At 43.1% G+C, this 23,267-nt stretch overlaps 1 protein-coding gene across 1 annotated transcript; it reads right to left on the bottom strand.

The window, feature by feature from the left end:
* Window positions 1-10,631: 10,631 nt before the first annotated feature.
* On the bottom strand, window positions 10,632-21,118 carry LOC124142492 (LIM domain-containing protein WLIM2a-like). Its single transcript, XM_046510993.2, has 3 exons — window positions 20,962-21,118; window positions 15,046-15,173; window positions 10,632-11,456 (listed from the first exon to the last, which is right to left on the bottom strand). Exons 1-3 carry the CDS (start codon window positions 20,974-20,976, stop codon window positions 11,357-11,359), a joined length of 243 nt encoding a protein of 80 aa, XP_046366949.1. The 5' UTR covers window positions 20,977-21,118; the 3' UTR covers window positions 10,632-11,356.
* Between the last annotated feature and the right edge of the window lie 2,149 nt (window positions 21,119-23,267).

The following is a 23,267-nucleotide window of genomic DNA, read 5'->3' as shown; positions in this document are numbered from 1 at the left end:
TGCTAACAAGTATGGCTGAAAACACGTGCGGTAATATGGCCACGTGACCAGTTGCACGTGAAAAACCACTTTTGCCACTATAGTGCTGTGCACATGATTTTGATCGATTCACCTGCACAAAAACGAGTGTTATCTGAAGACAATACGTGGCCATTACTGTTTAAATACACAATAAGGGCCCACAATGATAACTGGTCAAAATGTTAAAATTTTAGGATTGTGAAGTTTTTAATTTGGTTCATTATACATATACTTTAAAATACCATGACTTGTCGTCACTGTGATAGTATTCAATATTCTACACGTTTTTCTATATACAATTCTTTATGGGGTGAGGTGAGGTGAGGTGAGGTGAGGTGAGGTGAGGTGAGGTGAAATGGGGTTTAACGTCGCGTCCAAGGTTATTGCACTTATATAGCGACGTGCATGTGCGTGTGTGTGTTTGTGTGGCGGTCCCTATTCTATATGATGACGGTCTGTATATAATCGAGTCTGGACCAGACAATCCAGTGATTGACATCATGAGCATCGATCCACGCAATTGGGATGCGATGACATGCATCAACCAGGTCAGCGAGCCTGACCACCAGATCCCGTCAGTCGTCTCTCACGACAAGCACCGTCGCCTCTTACAACAAGCATGGGTTGCCGAATACCTGTTCTAACCTAGACCTTCGCGGGTCTGGATGCATGGGTACGTTGATGGATAGATCCTGCAGATATGTTTGAATAACCTTTACAGGCACAAAGCCTTTCCTGAAAGCTACTCGCTACTCGCCGTTCAAATCCAGCTATGACAGCATTTTTTTACTCGTTAGTGTACTGCCCGATGGTGTACTACTCGAAGGTGTACTGCCCGATTGTGTACTGCTCGATTATGTACTGCCCGATGGTGTACTGCCCGATGATGTACTGCTCGATGGTGTACTGCTCGGTTGTGTACTGCCCGATGGTGTTCTGCTCGATGGTGTACTGCCCGATGGTGTACTGCCCGATGGTGTACTGCACGATGATGTACTGCTCGATGGTGTACTGCTCGGTTGTGTACTGCCCGATGGTGTTCTGCTCGATGGTGTACTGCCCGATGGTGTACTGCCCGATGGTGTACTGCCCGATGGTGTACTACACGATGATTCATGCCTGATGATGTACTGCCAGATGATGTACTGCTCGATGGTGTACTGCCCGATGATGTACTGCACGATGATGTACTGCCCGATGGTGTACTGCACGATGGTGTACTGCACGATGATTCATGCCTGATGATGTACTGCCCGATGGTGTACTGTTCGATGATGTACTGCTCGGTGATGTACTGCCCGATGGTGTACTGCCCGATTGTGAACTGCTCGAGTATGTACTGCTCGGTGATGTACTACTCGATGGTGTACTGCCCGATGGTGTTCTACTCGATGGTGTACTGCCCGATGGTGTACTGCTTGATTGTGAACTGCTCGATGATGTACTGCTCGGTGATGTACTACTCGATGGTGTACTGCCCGAGGGTGTTCAACTCGATGGTGTACTCTTCGATGATGTACTGCTCGATGGTGTACTGCCCGATGATGTACTGCCCTATGGTGTACTCTTCGATGATTCATGCCTGATGATGTACTGCCAGATGATGTACTGCTCGATGGTGTACTGCCCGATGATGTACTGCACGATGATGTACTGCCCGATGGTGTACTGCCCGATGGTGTACTGCACGATGATTCATGCCTGATGATGTACTGCCCGATGGTGTACTGCTCGATGATGTACTGCTCGGTGATGTACTACTCGATGGTGTACTGCCCGATGGTGTTCAACTCGATGGTGTACTCTTCGATGATGTACTGCTCGATGGTGTACTGCCCGATGATGTACTGCCCTATGGTGTACTCTTCGATGATGTACTGCTCGATGGTGTACTGCCAGATGATGTACTGCCCGATGATGTACTGCTCGATGGTGTACTGCTCGATGATGTACTGCCCGATGATGTACTGCTCGATGGTGTACTGCTCGATGGTGTACTGCCCGATGGTGTGCTGCCTGATGGTGTATTGCCCGATGATGTACTGTCCGATGATGTACTGCCTGATGGTGTACTGCTCGATGGTGTACTGCCCGATGGTGTGCTGCCTGGTGGTGTATTACTCGATGATGTACTGCCCGATGGTGTACTTGATGTTGTAAAGCCCGCTGGCCTATCACAGTATGATTGGGAAGTGCACGATTGCAAAATTGAAACCACCCTCTTGTTAGCTTGATACAGAGGCTGCATCATTTTGACTTTTTATGTACATATACTGAATATGGTTTCATCAAACACCGGATTGTCTCCCGTGAGATCCATCGACATTCTTCTTGTAAGGACTGTCAAAGTTGTTGCAAATTTTGGGAACGGGGAGGTCGGTTTCGAACCCTTCGGCTCAGAATATCCCAAAGGTGTTCGACCGGCGACCTGTCTAGAGATTTGGCTAACCAGGGCAATGTTGTGACACCTTGCTGCCTCAGATAGTCGACTGCAACACGAGCTCTGTGAGGACGCGTGTTTTCATCCTGGAACGCTGACCAACTCGCTGGGCAAGTGGGATGACCAGTGGACGTAACGTTTGGTCCACAATACATTGACCGGTCATGTTCCCTGGCATGATCATGAGATTCGTCCTGTTGTTGTATTTGATGCCAGCCGAGACCATGATGCCGCCACCACCGGACCTGTCGTGTTCTTGGACTGCTGCAGGATAGTACCTCTAACCACGCCGTCTCCAAAACGGCTGTGCCCAGTGTTGTATGAGGCGCCTGTGTGCCAAAGTCAGACGCATTCATGTGGAACGACGTCTTGATCAACCAGTCTTGATTGTTCGTAACGTTGACGTCGAAAATCGGATTCCTGTGGCAGCCCAGAGGTCCCTCATTATTGCTGCAGAAACAAATCTGTTCCTGAACGCATTGGAACGTAAATTTCAAATCTGCCTGGGAGTAGTCGTCTTTCTGGGCCTCCCTCTTCCCACCTTAATCCTAACCCCACCCGTTTGCCGATATAGTTCCGTCTGTCGAGATACAGTAGACTACGGTTATAACGAACTCGAGGGGACCACTAATTTTAGTTCGTAATAACCGTAGTTCGTTATAAACACACATACAGCATATATACAACAAATGGTCGGGAGTAAAAATAAGTTCGTTATATCGGTCAGTTCGTTATAAGCGGGTTCGTTATAAACGTAGTTTACTGTATTAGAGTAGGTACCAAGAATAGTAGGTAATCAGAATCAGCGCCTTCTTACCGTCAATTAAATTTTCTTCTAAAAAACAGTTTTTACCTTTAATCAGAATGCATACATGGATCGTAAATAATGAACTATAGATATGTCATGCATATATTTGTAGTAGGGGCGGTCGGGTAGCCTAGTGGTTAAAGCGTTTGCTCGTCACACGGAAGACCCTGGTTCGATTCCCGACATGGGTTCAATGTGTGAAGCCCATTTCTGGTGTCCCCCGACGTGGTATTGCTGGAATATTGCTAAAAGCGGCGTAAAACCAATCTCACTCACTCACTCACTCAAGTAAAATCACCATTCAAGCTTCTGTTTATCAAATAATCTTTGTCATTTACTATTGTGTCCACCCAAAGTTGAGCTTGTTAATTACAGGTGAGGTGAAGTGAGGTGAAATGGGATTTAACGTCGCGTCCAAGATTATTGCACTTATATAGCGACGTGCATGTACGTGTGTGTGTTTGTGTGGCTGCTTATACTAGTCCGGACTGATGCCGATTTATAGTGCTAGCTCACTGAGATACCATGCCGCAGTTTAACATGAATACCCCACTCAGACACAGTATACTGACTCTGAGCCGACCAGTCCCAGTTTTAGCCCCTTAATGCCGAGCGCCAGACAGGGTAACAACAATAACCATCTTTTAACGTCTTTTGGTATGACGCCCCGGGGATCGAACCCTGGACCTTCCGCTCTCCGGGCGGATGCTCTACCACTAGACCACGGAGGCGGTCCGTTAATGACAGGTAAATTCAACATTGACATATGACTCTGACATACAGGTTTCTTTGGATTGGACTGAGGGATCTGTGGTGCAATGACACATACTTTTGGACTGATGGAACTCCTCCCACCTACTCCAACTGGAACGCAAGGGAACCAAACCATGGAACAGAAAATTGTGGGGAACTGATCAACACTTTCACGACCTTTATTTGGAATGATTACAACTGTTCGGCACTTAAGTCTTTTGTATGTGAAGTATACATCTTGGCAAATCAAATTACTAAGTCTTAATGGCCATATTATATACTCTGCAAAAAAGACCTTTGGCAAAAGTGATTTTAGATGTATATTTTCTATATCATATAAATAATCAACAGATTGTAATCGATTGTTCAAAATTGGCACACATCATTGCCATTGACCCAGATTCAAAATGGGACCCACGGAAGTAACATTCTCGCTCTCGCGAATGTTGACTTTTCGTTGATAGAATTGTTGACTTGCATAAATGTAACAACACGTTTATAACGTTTTGCATGTTTTTTTTGTATAAGTAGGTGTTACAAATATACCAAATGTGAATGGAAATAGCGAGCTAGTAAAAAAGTCGCATGTCTACTGTTGCGTAGGGGAACGTTAGTTTTGGCTAATAATATCGAAGGTGGTAAGGGATGGAGACGTTTGCAGTAAATTTGATTACGAGCAAGAACGATAATAACTCGGAATTACGGTTCATCTTTCCCTTGGGAATTAATGTCATGGATCTTATCTATGACATTAATTTCTCTTGGGAAAGATAAACCGTTATTCCCCTCAGCTCGTTAGTTATTGTAATGGGGGCACGGGTGGCCCAGTCGTCTGAGACGCCGCAATTCGCTGTGAGGAGTTTCGTCCCTTGGGCACGCCAGAAACCTATGATCGTGGGTTCGAATCCCGGTTCGCCCAGATTATGTTTCTAGGTTTGTCAGCACCATACCCGTGCTCGTGGGTTTCACCGAAGTGGTAAACGTCCGAGACCTGCATCACTTCGGGCTTTCCTCCCACATTAAGCTGACACGCCGTGATATAACTAGAATAGTGTTAAAAGCTTCGTTAAACCCAACTCACTCACTCACTCACTAGTTATTGTCATAATAGCCATCTTTGATTAAATTGTTGTCAGCACATGCGTTGTCTTCGTCTGGTGCGGTTCTTCGATGACTGATTTATTTGTAAGAAAGCCACATTAATTCACCATTTCTTGGCATCAATCTTATTGCCTATGTGTATTTTCACCAAAAAACAACTTGTCTGTTACATCTGTACTCTTGGCTGCGAGGCCTCTGGCAGAAAAATAAACCTCTTGTTTGTTCTTGTCTGATATAGCTATTTCTCTTCTCTCTCAAGAAATGTGTTCTATCAACAAAACACATCCACAGCATTTGGTCACGTAAGATGATGTCAAAATGGAATATCAAATATGCCAAGATTTTATTTTCATATACATCCAAGCAAATGTTTAACACTTACTGTTTTCTAATCAGTTAAATTTAAGGTCCCAACCGGTCTATAAATAGCGCGGTATTTTGCGAGACCTGACTGTTTGCGATGATCGGTCATTGAAATCTTGAAAAATTACAGAACGAGATAACTTGCACATCTAAACCTCGGCAGACAGTTTTGCCCTACACCATCCGATGTTTGTTTGTTTGTTTGTTTGTAGCGTAACGCCGTTCTCAGAAATATTCCAGCTATATGTCGGCGGTCTGTAAACAAATGAATCTGGACCAGACCAGTGATTGACATGATGAGCATCGATCCACGCAACTGGGATACGATGACATGCATTAACCAAGTCGGCGAGTCTGACCACTCGATCACGCTAGTCGCCTTGGACGACAAGCATAGTCGCCTTTTACGGCAAGTTCGTCTGTTTACTGGCAACGAACCTACAAACACTACCAAATGTTTTTACAAAGACGTTATGTTTCAATACTGCAATGAACACATGCTTATACAGTCTACAACTGTTTTATGCAGATGCGTTAGGTGCTTTGACTTAAGATAATGTTGAAAGGAATTTTCCGCTGAAAATGGCAAAATGGAAACGATTTTGACAGACACTGCCACACCCACATGGAACAATCTGCGCACAACGACCTTTGACAAGAGAATTCCAAATAAAACAATCTAGATTTGGCTACTGAAACCCGACAACAGTTGGCGTTTATTTTTTGTCATTTGGGGCTAAAAGTAAAAACAATAAGCGACAATAAATTAACTTATATAAAATAAAAAAGTCTATATCGTTTATTTATGCATGGATCTATCATCTAGAGACATGCAATTAATGTAAATGTATTCTAGATTCTACTGAAAAATGATCAATTTGAAATATTTAGAAATATGCATGTGATGAATAGTGGATGTACACTTCAGGAGAAATCTTATTTTTTAATTTATTTAGCATATTTATCACCACGTATGATCCATATAATCCATATTCAGAATATTTGAATCCACGAGCACATGCATGGTCTGCATGGTTCCAAACATAATCGGGCGTATTTTCATGACGTACACAGCCCCGTCCAAACAGCCACAAGTCAACAGTCATGGACGTGGTGAGGTGACATGGGGTTTAACGTCGCGTCCAAGATAATTATATAGCGACGCGTGTGTGTGTGTGTGTGTGTGTGTGTGTGTGTGTGGCTGCTTGTACTAGTCCTGACTGATGCCGATTTATAGTGCTAGCCCACTGAGATGCCATGCCGCAGTTTAACATGAATACCCCACTCAGACACAGTATACTGACTCCGAACTGACCAGTCCTTGTTTTAGTTCGTTAATGCCGAGCGCCTGGCAGGGTAACAACAAGTACCATCTTTTAACGTCTTTTGGTATGACATCGCCGGGGATTCGGCCCGACGCTCTACCACTGGACCGCTGAGGCGGTTCATTGGTCTTGGAAAGATCTCTAGAGTATTACTTCCTGCATTCAGTATGTCCAACATCGTCCAATAGTCCCTGTATATAGTTTTGCGAACTACTACCACCTATTTCCCATACAATATGGTTATAATCCACGAACATGGTTCAAAACACAATTTCCCTGCGCACACTTACAACAGTTTCGTTCAATCGGTCATGATACAACAGCCTTGTCTTCTTGGAAAGATACCTATGATTCCTCCATACATTTCTTCTATCCAACATCAACCAATAATTCTTGCAAATAGTTCTGCGAACTCCACTATTTCTGTCGTGAGGCGCGGAGCCTCGGCCAAGCCATATTTGAGAGAATGTTGTCACTCACGGGCGGCAAATACAAAACACACAGACGTGAATTTCTTGGAAACGATCGTCGACACTGACATTCAGATCACAACCCAAAACGTTCACTCCATCCTCAGCACTCATACAGTTAAGGGCGTTGCACTGACGAATTTTCATTTGACATTTGACGTCTACACTTGTATCAGCCCATTTACCTGTAATGGCCTCACCAGTCGTTGCATCTCTTTCCAACGTCTGAACACTTGCGCCACACGAGGAAAAGCACTGCGGCAACATAATCACATGCGCCTCCGTGGTCTAGTGGTAGAGCGTCCGTCCGGAGAGCGGAAGGTCACAGGGTTCGATCCCCGACCGCGTCATACCAAAAGACGTTAAAAGATGGCACTTGTTGCTACCCTGTCTGGCGCTTGGCATTAAGGGGCTAAAACAAGGACTGGTCGGCTCGGAGTCAGTATATTGTGTCTGAGTGGGGTATTCATGTTAAACTGCGGCATAGTATCTCAGTGGGCTAGCACTATAAATCGGCATCAGTCCGGACTAGTACAAGCAGCCACACAAACACACACGTACATGCACGTCGCTATAGAAGTGCAATAATCTTGGACGCGAAGTTAAACCCCATGTCACCTCACATAATCACATGGTTTTACGCGAGTCACAAATGTGCACCCAGTACGCACAAATGTTGAGATTGGACCACGAAAAAGAAAATACAGCGTCCCGAGGGACGAACAACAATAGTCATGTGCCTACACCGCATCAAGAACAGTTATCGGTGTCTGTCATTCCATGCATCTATAATGACCAATGTCCACATGATAACTAATTCATTCGAGTCTCTCAAGAAATTATCAAAAAGTACAGTACTCTGCACCTTTTCATTACTTTACAGGACCCTCATATTACCGCCTCAGTGGTCTTGTGGTAGAGCGTCCGCCCGGGGAGTGGAAGGCCGGGGGTTCGATCCCCGGCCGCGTCATACCAAAAGACGTTAAAAAATTGTATTTGTTGTTACCCTGTCTGGTTGTTTATACACAGTTTGTTAAAATTATTAAACATGGAAACTCACAGATACCCATTTCAATGTTACAAAATGGGGCAATTCGATGATGAATTGAAAACGAATCTGGTGTCTGGTGTAAGAAGCATGTTATTTATATCTGGATTGTCCTTTGTAGGATCTCACAAGACACCAGTAATGGAAAAGTATTTTTAAATACATTTAACAAAGGTTATAAAATATATTTCAGCAAAACTGGCACCAACATATCTCCTCTTCCCATTTTCTCAAGCATTTATTTACATGCAAAAAATTAATTAGTGTTAAGATTCATACACCCAGTATCATGGTGTATGGCGAATGTGGTAGATTTACTAGTATGCATATATACTTGAACATTAAGGTTATTTAGTTTTGGGGGCAGTGGGGTAGACTTGTGATTGAACCCTTAGAAAGTCCCTGGTTCGATTCCACACATGGTACTCTATGGAAAGACCAATTTTGGTTTCCCCCGCCGTGATATTGCTGGGATGTTTCTAAAAGCGGCGTAAATGCATACTCACTCACTCATCATTACGTCTCGGTTGAGGTTGCTAGATATACCCCCATATAGATTTCCCAGGAAATGTTATAACATGATTTTAGTTTTTGACAGAAATGTAAAAAGATGATAGCAGATGTAAACGGTTGAATGTAGGGAGGTTTGGAGTGATCAGTATGTAGATTTCAACTCTATATGTATCATGTCACTAACACAAAGATTGAATGGAGGATGTATACTATTCAAAAGAATAAGGCACATGGGATTGTAACGCAAAACACAGAAGCTACAAGATATCTGGTCACACCCAGTGTCAGTACACTATATAACAGGAAAGGGATGAAACGAGGCATCCTCACCTAGTTCGTTCGAGGACGAATTCAACAACGTCCACTGTAAATACCCCTATAAAACTGTACACCCATTTCAAGCCAATACATGTAGCTGCACAATGAGTCCTAGATGAAGAAAATCGAAGTCACACTTTGGGAGCTAGCGTCTTCAGAACCTTAAAAATATCGTGATTTTTCGATTCCGAGCCAAAATCCCTGCTCAGAAACTGTCCCGCTAACTTTCTTTTTTTATTGGATCGTGTACACAAATACCAGCACCAAAACACGTTGAATCGATGTTTTATATTGGCGTTGACCTTGGTCACACGTACATATTTCCCACAGTGCCTTCAAGTACTTTTCAACATGTACCTTATCTCCGAGAATGTCCTCTTCATGTCCGGCCAGCTGAAGATTGCTGATGCCTCACTCACTCACTCACTCACTCACTCACCCACTCACTCACTCACTCGCTCACTCGCTCGCTGTTGCTTTGCGTTGCTCCCCAAGGACACGGCATATAACCTCTAACCGACGCATGGATACGAACATGAAACAAGGTGATCAATGGATGTGTTTTTCAAGCTACATGATCTCCGACATGTGTTTCATTGTGCGCTGTAATGTTGCTCTGATATACTCGTAATGCTGCGAACTACTGACCGCCGAAATGTGGCTGTGTTGTTGCTGTGTATAGCTTTATTAGTTTGTTTGTTGTTTAACGCCCCGCTCAGCAATATTCAAGCTATATGATGGCGGTCTGTAAATAATCGAGCCTGGACCAGACAATCCAGTGATTGACTTCATGAGCATCGATCCACGCAAATGGGATACGGTGGCATGCGTCAACCAAGGCAGTGAGCCTGACCACCCGATCCCGTTAGTCGCCTCTTACGACAAGCTTAGTCGCCTTTTACGGCAAGCATGGAGCTATAATACTGCTAACTATAGACAACGGTTATATAGCTATATGATTGTTGCGATATTGCTGTGATGTTGCTGTAATATAAGTGTAATGTTGTTGTGATAGAGATGTGATGTTGCTGTGATATAGCTGTAGTATTGCTGACTAAAACTCGCTGTGATTAAGCTGTTATATTGCCGACTAAAACCCGCTGTGACTTATCTCTAATGTTGCTGACTACAGACATGTGATGAAACCTAGGTTGTTGCTGTGATATAACTGTAATGTTTCTGTCTAAAGCCCGCTGTGATTAAGCTGTTATATTGCCGACTAAAACCCGCTGTGATTTATCTCTAATGTTGCTGACTACAGACATGTGATGACACCTAGGCTGTTGCTGTGATATAACTGTGATGTTGCTGTCTAAAGCCCGCTGTGATTAAGCTGGTATGTTGCTGACTACACAGTGTTTCTGACTACAGACAAGTGACATAGCTAGGCTGTGATATAGTTGGTATGTTGCTGACTGTGACAGCACTGGCTCACCCTTTGGGTGAAATAAAACAACAACATACGACAGTAAACGAAACAAAACGTTTTATGTCACAAATGTATATCTACAAAACCTGGATGATGTATGAAGTTTCAGATCAGATGTTTGACAAGATACTCAATTCTATATCTACAAGATGGCGTCTGACGGGCTGTAGTGATGGCGACACCGATACACTTCCAGGGGCCATTCAAAATAATAAAAAAGCTCCTAATGAAGACGAGACTTTATGAAGGGAATGTTATACTACACTTGAAAACGAAATGTGATGTTTTACTTATAATTATCAATGAAACGTTTTTACTTGGAATACACACTCGCATGCTACAGTAAGGCACTACGGTAGAGTTTACTTTGCCGACAGGGGTGGCAGGTGGAACAGCAGAATGGTACCTCCCTGCGGCGGAAATGTGTTTTGGGCTTGTGCAAATGCGTGTATCGTAGGTGGAACCAGGAAAGAAGCCATAGTGACCATTTCTCTCTCGTGGGTGTAAAGCTGAGGTTTGGCATTAACTTAATGCACGCTTTCTAACACATTTCAAGTGCTCTTAGGCGTCTATATTTCCAATGAAGTTGCTAATAAATATATATGGACTGTATTTGGTTTCAGCTAGGCACACTGAGAGTCGTATTGCCACCTATTGACACAGGAGTCGATCTCTCCTAGAAGACTACAAAACGTGATAACGTCAAATCACGTGACCAGCATGTATCCCACAATGCATTGAGAAAGGCACTCCGGTGTCCTGTTGAGTTAAAAGGTTGTTGGGTTTTGCGTGTTTTTCGCCGTCACTTCTGAGGCGAAATGTTTCTTGCAGTATAACGTGCCTCCCTCTTGGGCGTAGTTCTCACGCCTGAAAAACAAAACACATTTCGTTTCCATGACGATTGGTCCCTTGTTACAGAGCTACAACAACAATTTCTTGTGCATAACATGACATAGCAACACTGTATCTACATCATTGGCCTGACAAGTGTGTAGAGCAACACTGTATCTACATCATTGACCTGACAAGTGTGTAGAGCAACACTGTATCTACATCATTGGTCTGACAAGTGTGTAGAGCAACACTGTATCTACATCATTGGTCTGACAAGTGTGTAGAGCAGCACTGTATCTACATCATTGGCCTGACAAGTGTGTAGAGCAACACTGTATCTACATCATTGACCTGACAAGTGTGTAGAGCAACACTGTATCTACATCATTGGTCTGACAAGTGTGTAGAGCAACACTGTATCTACATCATTGACCTGACAAGTGTGTAGAGCAACACTGTATCTCCATCATTGGCCTGACAAGTGTGTAGAGCAACACTGTATCTACATCATTGACCTGACAAGTGTGTAGAGCAACACTGTATCTACATCACTGGCCTGACAAGTGTGTAGAGCAACACTGTATCTAAATCATTGGTCTGACAAGTGTGTAGAGCAACAGTGTATCTACATCATTGGTCTGACAAGTGTGTAGAGCAACACTGTATCTCCATCATTGACCTGACAAGTGTGTAGAGCAACACTGTATCTACATCATTGGCCTGACAAGTGTGTAGAGCAACACTGTATCTCCATCATTGACCTGACAAGTGTGTAGAGCTACACTGTATCTCCATCATTGACTTGACAAGTGTGTAGAGCAACACTGTATCTCCATCATTGACCTGACAAGTGTGTAGAGCAACACTGTATCTACATCATTGGCCTGACAAGTGTGTAGAGCAACACTGTATCTACATCATTGGTCTGACAAGTGTGTAGAGCAACACTGTATCTACATCATTGGTCTGACAAGTGTGTAGAGCAACACTGTATCTACATCATTGGCCTGACAAGTGTGTAGAGCAACACTGTATCTACATCATTGGCCTGACAAGTGTGTAGAGCAACACTGTATCTACATCATTGGTCTGACAAGTGTGAAGAGCAACACTGTATCTACATCATTGGCCTGACAAGTGTGTAGAGCAACACTGTATCTCCATCATTGACCTGACAAGTGTGTAGAGCAACACTGTATCTCCATCATTGACCTGACAAGTGTGTAGAGCTACACTGTATCTCCATCATTGACCTGACAAGTGTGTAGAGCAACACTGTATCTACATCATTGGTCTGACAAGTGTGTAGAGCAACACTGTATCTACATCATTGGTCTGACAAGTGTGTAGAGCTACACTGTATCTACATCATTGGCCTGACAAGTGTGTAGAGCAACACTGTATCTACATCATTGGCCTGACAAGTGTGTAGAGCAACACTGTATCTACATCATTGGTCTGACAAGTGTGTAGAGCAACACTGTATCTACATCATTGGCCTGACAAGTGTGTAGAGCAACACTGTATCTCCATCATTGACCTGACAAGTGTGTAGAGCAACACTGTATCTACATCATTGGCCTGACAAGTGTGTAGAGCAACACTGTATCTACATCATTGGCCTGACAAGTGTGTAGAGCAACACTGTATCTACATCATTGGCCTGACAAGTGTGTAGAGCAACACTGTATCTCCGTCATTGGCCTGACAAGTGTGTAGAGCAACACTGTATCTACATCATTGACCTGACAAGTGTGTAGAGCAACACTGTATCTACATCATTGACCTGACAAGTGTGTAGAGCAACACTGTATCTCCATCATTGGCCTGACAAGTGTGTAGAGCAACACTGTATCTACATCATTGGCCTGACAAGTGTGTAGAGCAACACTGTATCTACATCATTGGCCTGACAAGTGTGTAGAGCAACACTGTATCTACATCATTGGCCTGACAAGTGTGTAGAGCAACACTGTATCTACATCATTGGTCTGACAAGTGTGAAGAGCAACACTGTATCTCCATCATTGACCTGACAAGTGTGTAGAGCAACACTGTATCTCCATCATTGACCTGACAAGTGTGTAGAGCTACACTGTATCTCCATCATTGACCTGACAAGTGTGTAGAGCAACACTGTATCTACATCATTGGTCTGACAAGTGTGTAGAGCAACACTGTATCTACATCATTGGTCTGACAAGTGTGTAGAGCTACACTGTATCTACATCATTGGCCTGACAAGTGTGTAGAGCAACACTGTATCTACATCATTGGCCTGACAAGTGTGTAGAGCAACACTGTATCTACATCATTGGTCTGACAAGTGTGTAGAGCAACACTGTATCTACATCATTGGCCTGACAAGTGTGTAGAGCAACACTGTATCTCCATCATTGACCTGACAAGTGTGTAGAGCAACACTGTATCTACATCATTGGCCTGACAAGTGTGTAGAGCAACACTGTATCTACATCATTGGCCTGACAAGTGTGTAGAGCAACACTGTATCTACATCATTGGCCTGACAAGTGTGTAGAGCAACACTGTATCTACATCATTGGCCTGACAAGTGTGTAGAGCAACACTGTATCTACATCATTGACCTGACAAGTGTGTAGAGTATCTACATCATTGACCTGACAAGTGTGTAGAGCAACACTGTATCTACATCATTGGCCTATTAAGTGTGTAGAGCAACACTGTATCTACATCATTGGTCTGACAAGTGTGTAGAACAACACTGTATCTACATCATTGACCTGACAAGTGTGTAGAGCAACACTGTATCTACATCATTGGCCTGACAAGTGTGTAGAGCAACACTGTATCTACATCATTGACCTGACAAGTGTGTAGAGCAACACTGTATCTACATCATTGGCCTGACAAGTGTGTAGAGCAACACTGTATCTACATCATTGGCCTGACAAGTGTGTAGAGCAACACTGTATCTACATCATTGGCCTGACAAGTGTGTAGAGCAACACTGTATCTACATCATTGACCTGACAAGTGTGTAGAGTATCTACATCATTGACCTGACAAGTGTGTAGAGCAACACTGTATCTACATCATTGGCCTATTAAGTGTGTAGAGCAACACTGTATCTACATCATTGGTCTGACAAGTGTGTAGAACAACACTGTATCTACATCATTGACCTGACAAGTGTGTAGAGCAACACTGTATCTACATCATTGGCCTATTAAGTGTGTAGAGCAACACTGTATCTACATCATTGGTCTGACAAGTGTGTAGAACAACACTGTATCTACATCATTGACCTGACAAGTGTGTAGAGCAACACTGTATCTACATCATTGGCCTGTAAAGTTTGGAGAATGATTAATACGGTAATACAGGTGTGATAAGTATTGACGTTGGTCACAGACGGTGCATGAGATCCACGATCAAGTCCCAGAACCACGTTATACAAAGCGAGACCCAGGAAACTTAACCATGGCCAAATGACGACCTGTGGATACTGGTACAGCAATGCGGAGGGTCCTTAGATCATTGTCTCAGCCATGCCGGAAGCAACCCGAGTCTACAGAGCGAACACATTACCAACCCTTCCCAACATGGTATCATATGATAGCGGTTAAATCCAATAACTCACTTCAGCTGCATCTTACAAATCTCCACGCTGCACTTGAAGCAGTTCTTGTGGAAGATGAGTCCTCCTGCCTCGATCTTCTCCTGGGCGTACACCGTCTTCTCGCAGATGCGGCACTTGTCTCCTCCTCCCTGCAACACCACGTAGTTACATTGTTATCGCACGGTTACATTTTTATCCCATGGTTACATTGTTGTGGCATGGTTATCACATCGTTACATGGTTATTACGCGATTAGATAGTTATCATATGGTTTCATAGTTACCTCTTGGTTACATCAGTATCACATGGTTACATAAGTACCACATGGTTACTTAATGATACATATCACATGCAATACTTGTCAAGGGGTACATTGTTACAAAGGGGGCACGGGTGGCCCAGTCGTCTAAGGCGCTCGCTGTGCAGAGTTGCGTCCCTTGGGCACACAAGAACCCTATGATTGTGGGTTCGAATCCCGTTTCGACCCGATTATGTTTCTAGGTTTGTCAGCACCATATCGTGCTCGTGGGTTTCACCGAAGTGGTAAACGTCTGAGACCTGCATCACTTCGGGCTTTCCTCCCACATTAAGCTGACACGCCGTGATATAACTGGAATACTGTTTAAAAAGGCGTTAAACCGAACTCACCACATTGATATATCAGTACCCATCCATCGTTGTGGTGACCGTTTACAACACATAAAAACATCTCCGATCAACATTCGATGACTCAAATCAGTTATACAAAGCTGTGACGTACACTTCAGGGCATGAATTTATGAGTGCTTAAAGCGTATCTAATTGAACAAGTGTTCGAACTGTTTGCAATCTTTAACTGATATGATGCGACAATGATGCACCTGGTTAATGAAGGACTAGGAGCACCTGGCTTTCCCATCTGTGAAGGCGACACTGTTGTGTCAAACTCGACATGTTTTCGGAAGAGAATCTCGACAAGCAATGTTCATTTTCCAAAAGTGTTCTTGATTTAGATACTAATTAAAAACAATATTATAATGAATTAATATCAGTCCGTGACATGCAACCTTGCAGCAAGGCAGGCGAAGGACAACGTCCTGTGTTATTGATATCCCAACTACTGGCGAGTGCAGCTGCCTGAAATAGCACTTGTAGGTGAATATAGCCTTTATTCTAACCTATGACGTCACTTCGCCTGTCTGAATGAGATGCACGTGTCTAGCAGATATCCTCTCCTAAAGGTCGGAGTTGATCACAACAGACTCTCGCACCAGAGCCAGCTGACTAGTTACACGTGACGTGTAGTAAATGCTGTAGCTAAAATAACACGATAACGGTATATATTATTCCTGATAAAATAATAGTTTCAGATACAATTCTTCCGACCATTGCATCAAAATTCTTTGAACTTATATTATTGGGTATTTTTTAACTGAATCATCCGTAGATTGGGAGAAAATATGTGTACAGCTGATTGCTATTTACGGCTTAGTTTATTTTGTTATTATTTCACTGAATATAATAAGTAATACATCAACTGCTGAATTGTTATTTTATTTGTAAATAAATATTCGTATTCGTTACCCTATATTCGTGATACATATCGTATGTATTCGTTGCACCCCGACTGACATGTGTGTCAGGCTTTGGTACAGGTCGAGGGTGAGGTGAAATTGGGTTTAACGTCGCGTCCAAGATTATTGCACTTATATAGCGACGTGCATGCACGTGTATGTGTGTGTGTGGCTGCTTGTACTAGTCCGGACTGATGCCGATTTATAGTGCTAGCTCACTGAGATACCATGCCGCAGTTTAACATGAATACCCCACTCAGACACAGTATACTGACTCCGAGCCGACCAGTCCTTGTTTTAGCCCCTTAATGCCGAGCGCCAGACAGGGTAACAACAAGTACAATCTTTTAACGTCTTTTTGTATGACGCGGCCCGGGATCGAAGCCTGGACCTTCCGCTCTCCGGGCGGACGCTCTACCACAAGACCACGGAGGCGGTCTGGTACAGGTCGAGACGCATGGGTGGCGGTTGTTGCTGACGTGGTCGACTGACTCCGGGAACACGTTGTAGTCACACCCGAGATTACCATGCCCCTGGGAGGCCGGACAGACTCCGGTTCTCACAACAGTCAAGGTTTGGTGGGACAATGCATGATTATTACAAGGCGCCCTACCAAATACACCCCGTTGTGAATCACAAAACATCCAATGAATAAACCATCGCTGAAAAAAACAAACGCTACAGGTTGCCAGAGACAGGATTCGTTGCAAACAACAAGTATCCATGTAATTCTGAGGTCAAATTCACACTTCGAAACATCGGCAGTGGTTCTTTAACAGTGGATGTCCACTGTTATTTTATTCCAAACCAAAGCAATGGCTGAGATCACCCAGGTTAGGACCACATCAACAACTTAGAGGGAGTGAGTTGGGTTTAACGCCGCTTTTAAAAGTATTCCGGTTATATCACGGCGTGTCAGCTTAATGTGGGAGGAAAGTCCGAAGTAATGCAGGTCTCAGAGGTTTACCACTTCGGTGAAACCCAAGAGCACGATATGGTGCTGATAATCCTAGAAACATAATCGGGGCGAACCGGGATTCGAACCCACAATCATATGTTTCTGGCGTGCCCAAGGGACGCAACTCTGCACAGTGAATTGCGGCGCCTTAGACGTCTGGGTCAACCGTGCCTACCCCATCCTTAGGAGGGAACTTATTCTGCAAGGCAAACTATACGGAGCAATGGAACTAGTTATCCACGAATCTTATTGAATAACGCCACATGTTGCGTTGATTTGACAGCAGCATTATTGAAAAGCGGAGATGTTTACAAAAAATACGGGATGAAACGTCACGTTGCAGTTTTGTCGATTCTACAAACAATATAATCCAGGAGAAAGTTTCCTCACAGATTTAAATGACAATCCTCGGATTAACCTGCATCCTGGACTTTAGGTGATTCTTCACAACCCTCTTAATATTTATTTTAATCCCCTTTGAGCGCATCCCTCCAAAGCGGGATCACAAGAGCAGCTTGTGGAGATCATGCTCGCGAGCTCCAAGCTGAAGTGCAAATTTGGAGGGGGCGTATCAAAACGAAGCAAACCCATTTATGTCTTTCGCAAATACCGCCCACGAAAGTAAGATTCTACTTTACCCTGAGGTAATACTCAAATGAATGTCTCATCTTCAAATTATTATAAAAAATCCAGGTTCATTAAGTTTGTAAAAATTATAAAAATGTAAAATCTCTTCTCTCAAAATCTGTTCTCAGATGACAAAAAACAACAACCAAAAATGCTTTATAAGAACAAAAAAAGGGTTATTAAAAAACGATTAGTGATGCATTCCATCCATCAGGGAACTCCTTCTGACGCAGAAGTTATTAATCCTTATCTGGCACGCCGGAAGCACGTTCTTACGACTTCCGGTTTGGTAGTGAGGCTATTCTATCACCATCTGCATTACTCGGCGTGTCAGGTCGCCCTCCGTCGGTGTGAATAAACCTGCATTGACGCCTAGATCAAATTACCATATTTCAATCCCCTATATTGCGTCAGTGATATAATTTCAATAAATCGTCTTAAACACGGAAAGGATTACGGTGCCCTTTTATTGCAGCGGAAAGAGTATAGAATTATGTATAGAATGTTTCTTGTCTGTGACACATAGTTGATTCTATGAAGGAATGTGGGCCTGCACAAAGCAGGTCGCAGTTTTCTGTGGCCATGAAAGACGAGGTGTAATGAAATCGTGAGGGGATTTTGCTGCTTTTGAAAAGTCACTCAGCCATTTACGAGGTATGAATAATAACGTGTGTGTGCTTTATACGTCTTATCATATACATTACATGTTATGTAATGAACTGAGTATCAACAGTGTCCCAAAGTAAGTATCAGCTATGTAATAAACGGAGTATCAACCATGTAATAAACTGAGTATCAACTTTGTAATAAACTGAGTATCAGCTGTGTAATAAACTAGGTATCAGCTATGTAATGAACTGAACATCACCTATGTAATAAACCGAGCATAAGCTATGTAATAAACTGAGAATCAGCTGTGTTATATACTGGATATCAGTTATGTAATAAACTAAATATAATCTATGTAATAAACCGAGTATCAGATATGTAATAAACTGAGCATCAGCCAAGTAATAAACTGAATATAAGCTATGTAATAAACTGAGCATCAGCTATGTAATGAGCTTAGTATCAACTATGTAATAAACTGAGTATCAGCTATGTAATAAACTTAGTATCAACTATGTTATAAACTGAGCATCAGCTGTGTAATAACTGAATATCAGCTATGTAATAAACCGAGTATCAGCCATGTCATAACGGATTATCAGCGCTGCCGCTCATTTAACATTGTAACCACCTACGACATGACCTGATAAAGCATTTATCATCACTGTATATCGCGTGCTGCCGGTACACAGTATATGCTAACGCCTGCCTGCACCCCTCAGCTGCAATACCAACTGTAGTGGGCAGGGTCGTGTGTGGATACATAAATGCATGAGCTCCCCCTTGAGAGCAATTTACTCTGGGCGCGACTCAGTAGATGGGCAATTGTAAACAATCCAGCAATGAAGTAGAGGTGTTTCGGTTGCGAGAGAGATCTTGTTCAAATATTGAAAATGGCATGAATGTATTCTCGTTTGGCGCGCTTAGGAACTCGCTACACCAGTCAAACACGATAGAGTGCGTCGGTGTAAGATGGCAACTAGACGTCTCTGAAGATATATAATTTTGATAGAAACAAACAACTACACTTAATTTGAAAAGGAGCACCGGTGAGATGAGGTAATTCAGACTAGGCAAATCTAGACTTGCTTTATTTAGGACTGTAGCGTTACACAAGGGCTGCGCGGATGGGAAAATAATCTAGTTCAGGGACTGTGAGGCAGGCTAGAGTATCAACTATGCCATTTACCTGCGCCAGAGAGAACGTTGAAGCGCTTGTGAAGACTCGTTTGGGTAGCGTTTGCCCAGCTCTTAGGCATGGAGATAAGTTCAGGCAGTAAGTAAGATATATAAATCGTCTTCAGAAGAGAGTTGTGATTGGATGGCACGGCGACTCTGAGGTCATAAAATCAAGTTGTTTGTTTGCTACACCATGCTGTGTCCCGACATGACAGAAGGGTCATTGTGTATTAAATTAAAAAGGCGTTAACCATAGAAGATATTTCTGGAACACGACTAGCCGTATTTCAATAACCACATTGTTGAGTGATGCAAACCTGGCATTGATCTCGACGTTGTGAGCAGACCCCAGCCGGGGCGGGTCGATAGAGTAAATACCTCCAATAGCAACGCTTAAACACCTCTACTGACGTTAAACATCCTACATGTCAGTTTTATTCATAGATTAGAGCGGTCATGTGAATATTCCCTGCAAATTTGGAGTCCTACAGCGCATAATTCAGCGCGAGGTTTTGTAACACGGATTATGAAGTTTGTTGTGAATATCACTGCTGTTTCCTCCCTGTGTTCAAAGTTTGCTGTGAAATCTCGCACATATAAACTGGGACACAGCAGGAACAAAATAAAAACATAGCAACACAACTCAGCGGAAAACGAAAGTCGTTAGTGCTGCGGTACTCTGCCACAGGAAAAAGTCGTCTGCTCGAACACTCAACAATCCAGGAATAAGTACTGCTCTAGGCTGACGAGATATGAAGTCTCCAGCTGCAGTTGTTCATTCCATGGTGGATCAACATGTTTCACCCCCGCTGCAACCCCCCAACGCCCCATCCCTGGTGTCTACACTCGCCCCAACTTCATCCCAGCGCTCTGAGATCGACTTACCCCCCACAAACACTATAGATTTAAATCCAGTGAATTGTACTCATGAATCTAAAACAAATGAATACTTATTTCATATTTTGCGACTCTTATCGACCCCAATCTAACATATAAACACAAACTACTTACGAATTTTGGTGGCATGGTGGTAGAGTGAGTGATGGAGCGTTGGTTGTAAGTGTTTCAATCGTTCTAGAACGCTACTGATTCAGCCGGGAAAGTTTTGCACACGGGACGCAATATACAGTTTGATTGGCGAGATCGCCTGGTGTTAGCGAGAGTAAATATCCCACTAATCGACACACCCGGTGGCTTGATGTATTAAATGTTATAGGAATGTGGTACCCATTATAATAATTATGATCATTTCATTGATGGAGGAGTGTTTTGTGTTGGTCAACAATGGTGTTGAACGTCTGCGGTAAAGGCTTGAGATGGGCGTGGACTTCTGCACCTATGGCGGTTGACTCATCAGACGGACCAGCATGTTCATTATATACATATATGGTAATCGATATTTGAAGTGCGTCAGTGGCTTATCATGAAGATTCATCGTTGACTGCAAAATTTGAATATGAATATTCGAGGTTAGATATGAAAATTTATACACACCATGACTGTGAAATATATTTATTTTATGAAAAATAATATATCTAAATATGTATACAAAAGCAAGTCTAGCCAGCTCTAGCTATCTCTATTCCATTGGGGAAAATTATTTGACTAATTGTAGGGTCGAGAAGGGTATTGTGTAATATAAGATTTCATAGACTGAATGTTAGTCTATTTGTCGAGTTGTTTAGTGTTTTATTGGATATGAATCCTATTTATCATTATGTTTAGAAAATGATGGGTGTTAAATTACTCATCCTTTCGTCTAAAACATCGCTCGGGGCAACACATAGAGCGACGATACAGGCCGCTGTTGGCATAGAACACGTGTTTGAAAGTTTTGAAATGCTTGAAGCTCAGATTTCAAGCAGAAAGTTTTGACATTTGGGTGCTACGCTCGTAGTAGTAGCTGTTGATGACGTAGTAGGCGTTGTAGGCGAGGCAAGGCATGGGCTCGTGAATAGGAGTAACGACGCTTTGTAGCTGTAGACGCTGGTAAAGACATTGGTTGTGTAGAAACAGAACAAATGATGGTATGCGTTGTAGTGATGGTAGTTGTAGTGGAAGCAGTAGTAGTAGGGGTAGAGCTTGTAGTAGTCGTAGTGGTTTTTGAAGTAGTCGTAGTAGTTATGGTAGTAGTGGTAGCAGTAGTAACAGTAGTAGTAATAGTAGTGGTAGTAGTAGTATCGGTAGTTGTAAGAGTAATTGTAGTAGTAGTTGTGGTAGTAGTGGTGGTAGCAGTATTAGTATTAGAAGCAGTTGTAGTAGTAGCAGCAGTAGTAGTGGTGGTGGTAGTGGCAGCAGTAGTCGTAGTAGTAGTTGTGGCGATGATGATAGAAGTAATAGTAGTAGTAGTAGTAGTTGTAGTAGTAGTAGCAGCAGAAGTAGTAGTAATAGCAGCAGCATTTGTAGTAGCAGTGGCAGTAGTAGTGGTAGTAGTAGTAGTAGTAGTAGTAGTAGTAGAAGTAGTAGTGGTGGTAGTAATATTGGTATTGGAGATGATAGTGGTAGTAGTTGTAGTGGTAGAAGTAACAGTAGTAGTAGTAGCAGCAGCAGCAGAAGAAGTGGTAATAACAATAGTAGCATGTGTAGTAGCAGTGGCAGTAGTAGTAGTAGTAGTAGTAGTAGTAGTAGTAGTAGTAGTAGTAGTAGTAGTAATATTGGCGGTGGGGGTGGTAGTGGTAGTTGTTGTGGTGGGTGAAGTAGTAGCAGTAACAGTAATAGCAGCAGTTGATGGGGAATCAAAAGTAACAGTAGGTGTAGTTACAGTGGCTATAACTTTAGAGGAGGATGTTATGCAAGATGTTGATGGATGTCGTAGTTCTTAACGAAGCAGAAGCAGTCGTTGCCGTAACTGCATCTATGTATCCCCGAGTTCAGCCGGCTAACTCTCCGTAGATGAGGAGGCAAGACGACTGATAAATGTAATCAACGCTGACGTTATCACCGCCGATGTTGCAAGCGGCTGCCAAGGACGACGTGTTTACTGCATCTCGAACATGCTGCAGTTACCTGTCTGTATAAGCTGTTTGCCAGGGTCAGATCTACACACCAGTAAGACGGGAATAGCCTCTTTAGCAGCTATGCTTCATGTGTATGTAATCGGAGTTATACACCAGTGTGGGGGTGGGTGGTATTGTCTCTTGGTACCCCAAGGTTACACCAGTGTATTGGGGGAGGTATTGTCAGGGTCTTTATAGTTGCATAGGTTTATAGCATAGAACAACGTGCTGTCGGGAGTTCTATAGTGGTATAGGATCTCCATAGCTTTGATTGTTCCTGTAGATCATCCGTGTATGCAGACTGGCTTAACAATACTGATG

Source organism: Haliotis rufescens, unplaced genomic scaffold (genome assembly GCF_023055435.1).
Source record: "Haliotis rufescens isolate VD_foot unplaced genomic scaffold, xgHalRufe1.0.p SCAF_8, whole genome shotgun sequence".
NCBI classification, from domain to species: domain Eukaryota; kingdom Metazoa; phylum Mollusca; class Gastropoda; order Lepetellida; family Haliotidae; genus Haliotis; species Haliotis rufescens.
This window is presented reverse-complemented; position numbering and strand designations above follow the sequence as displayed.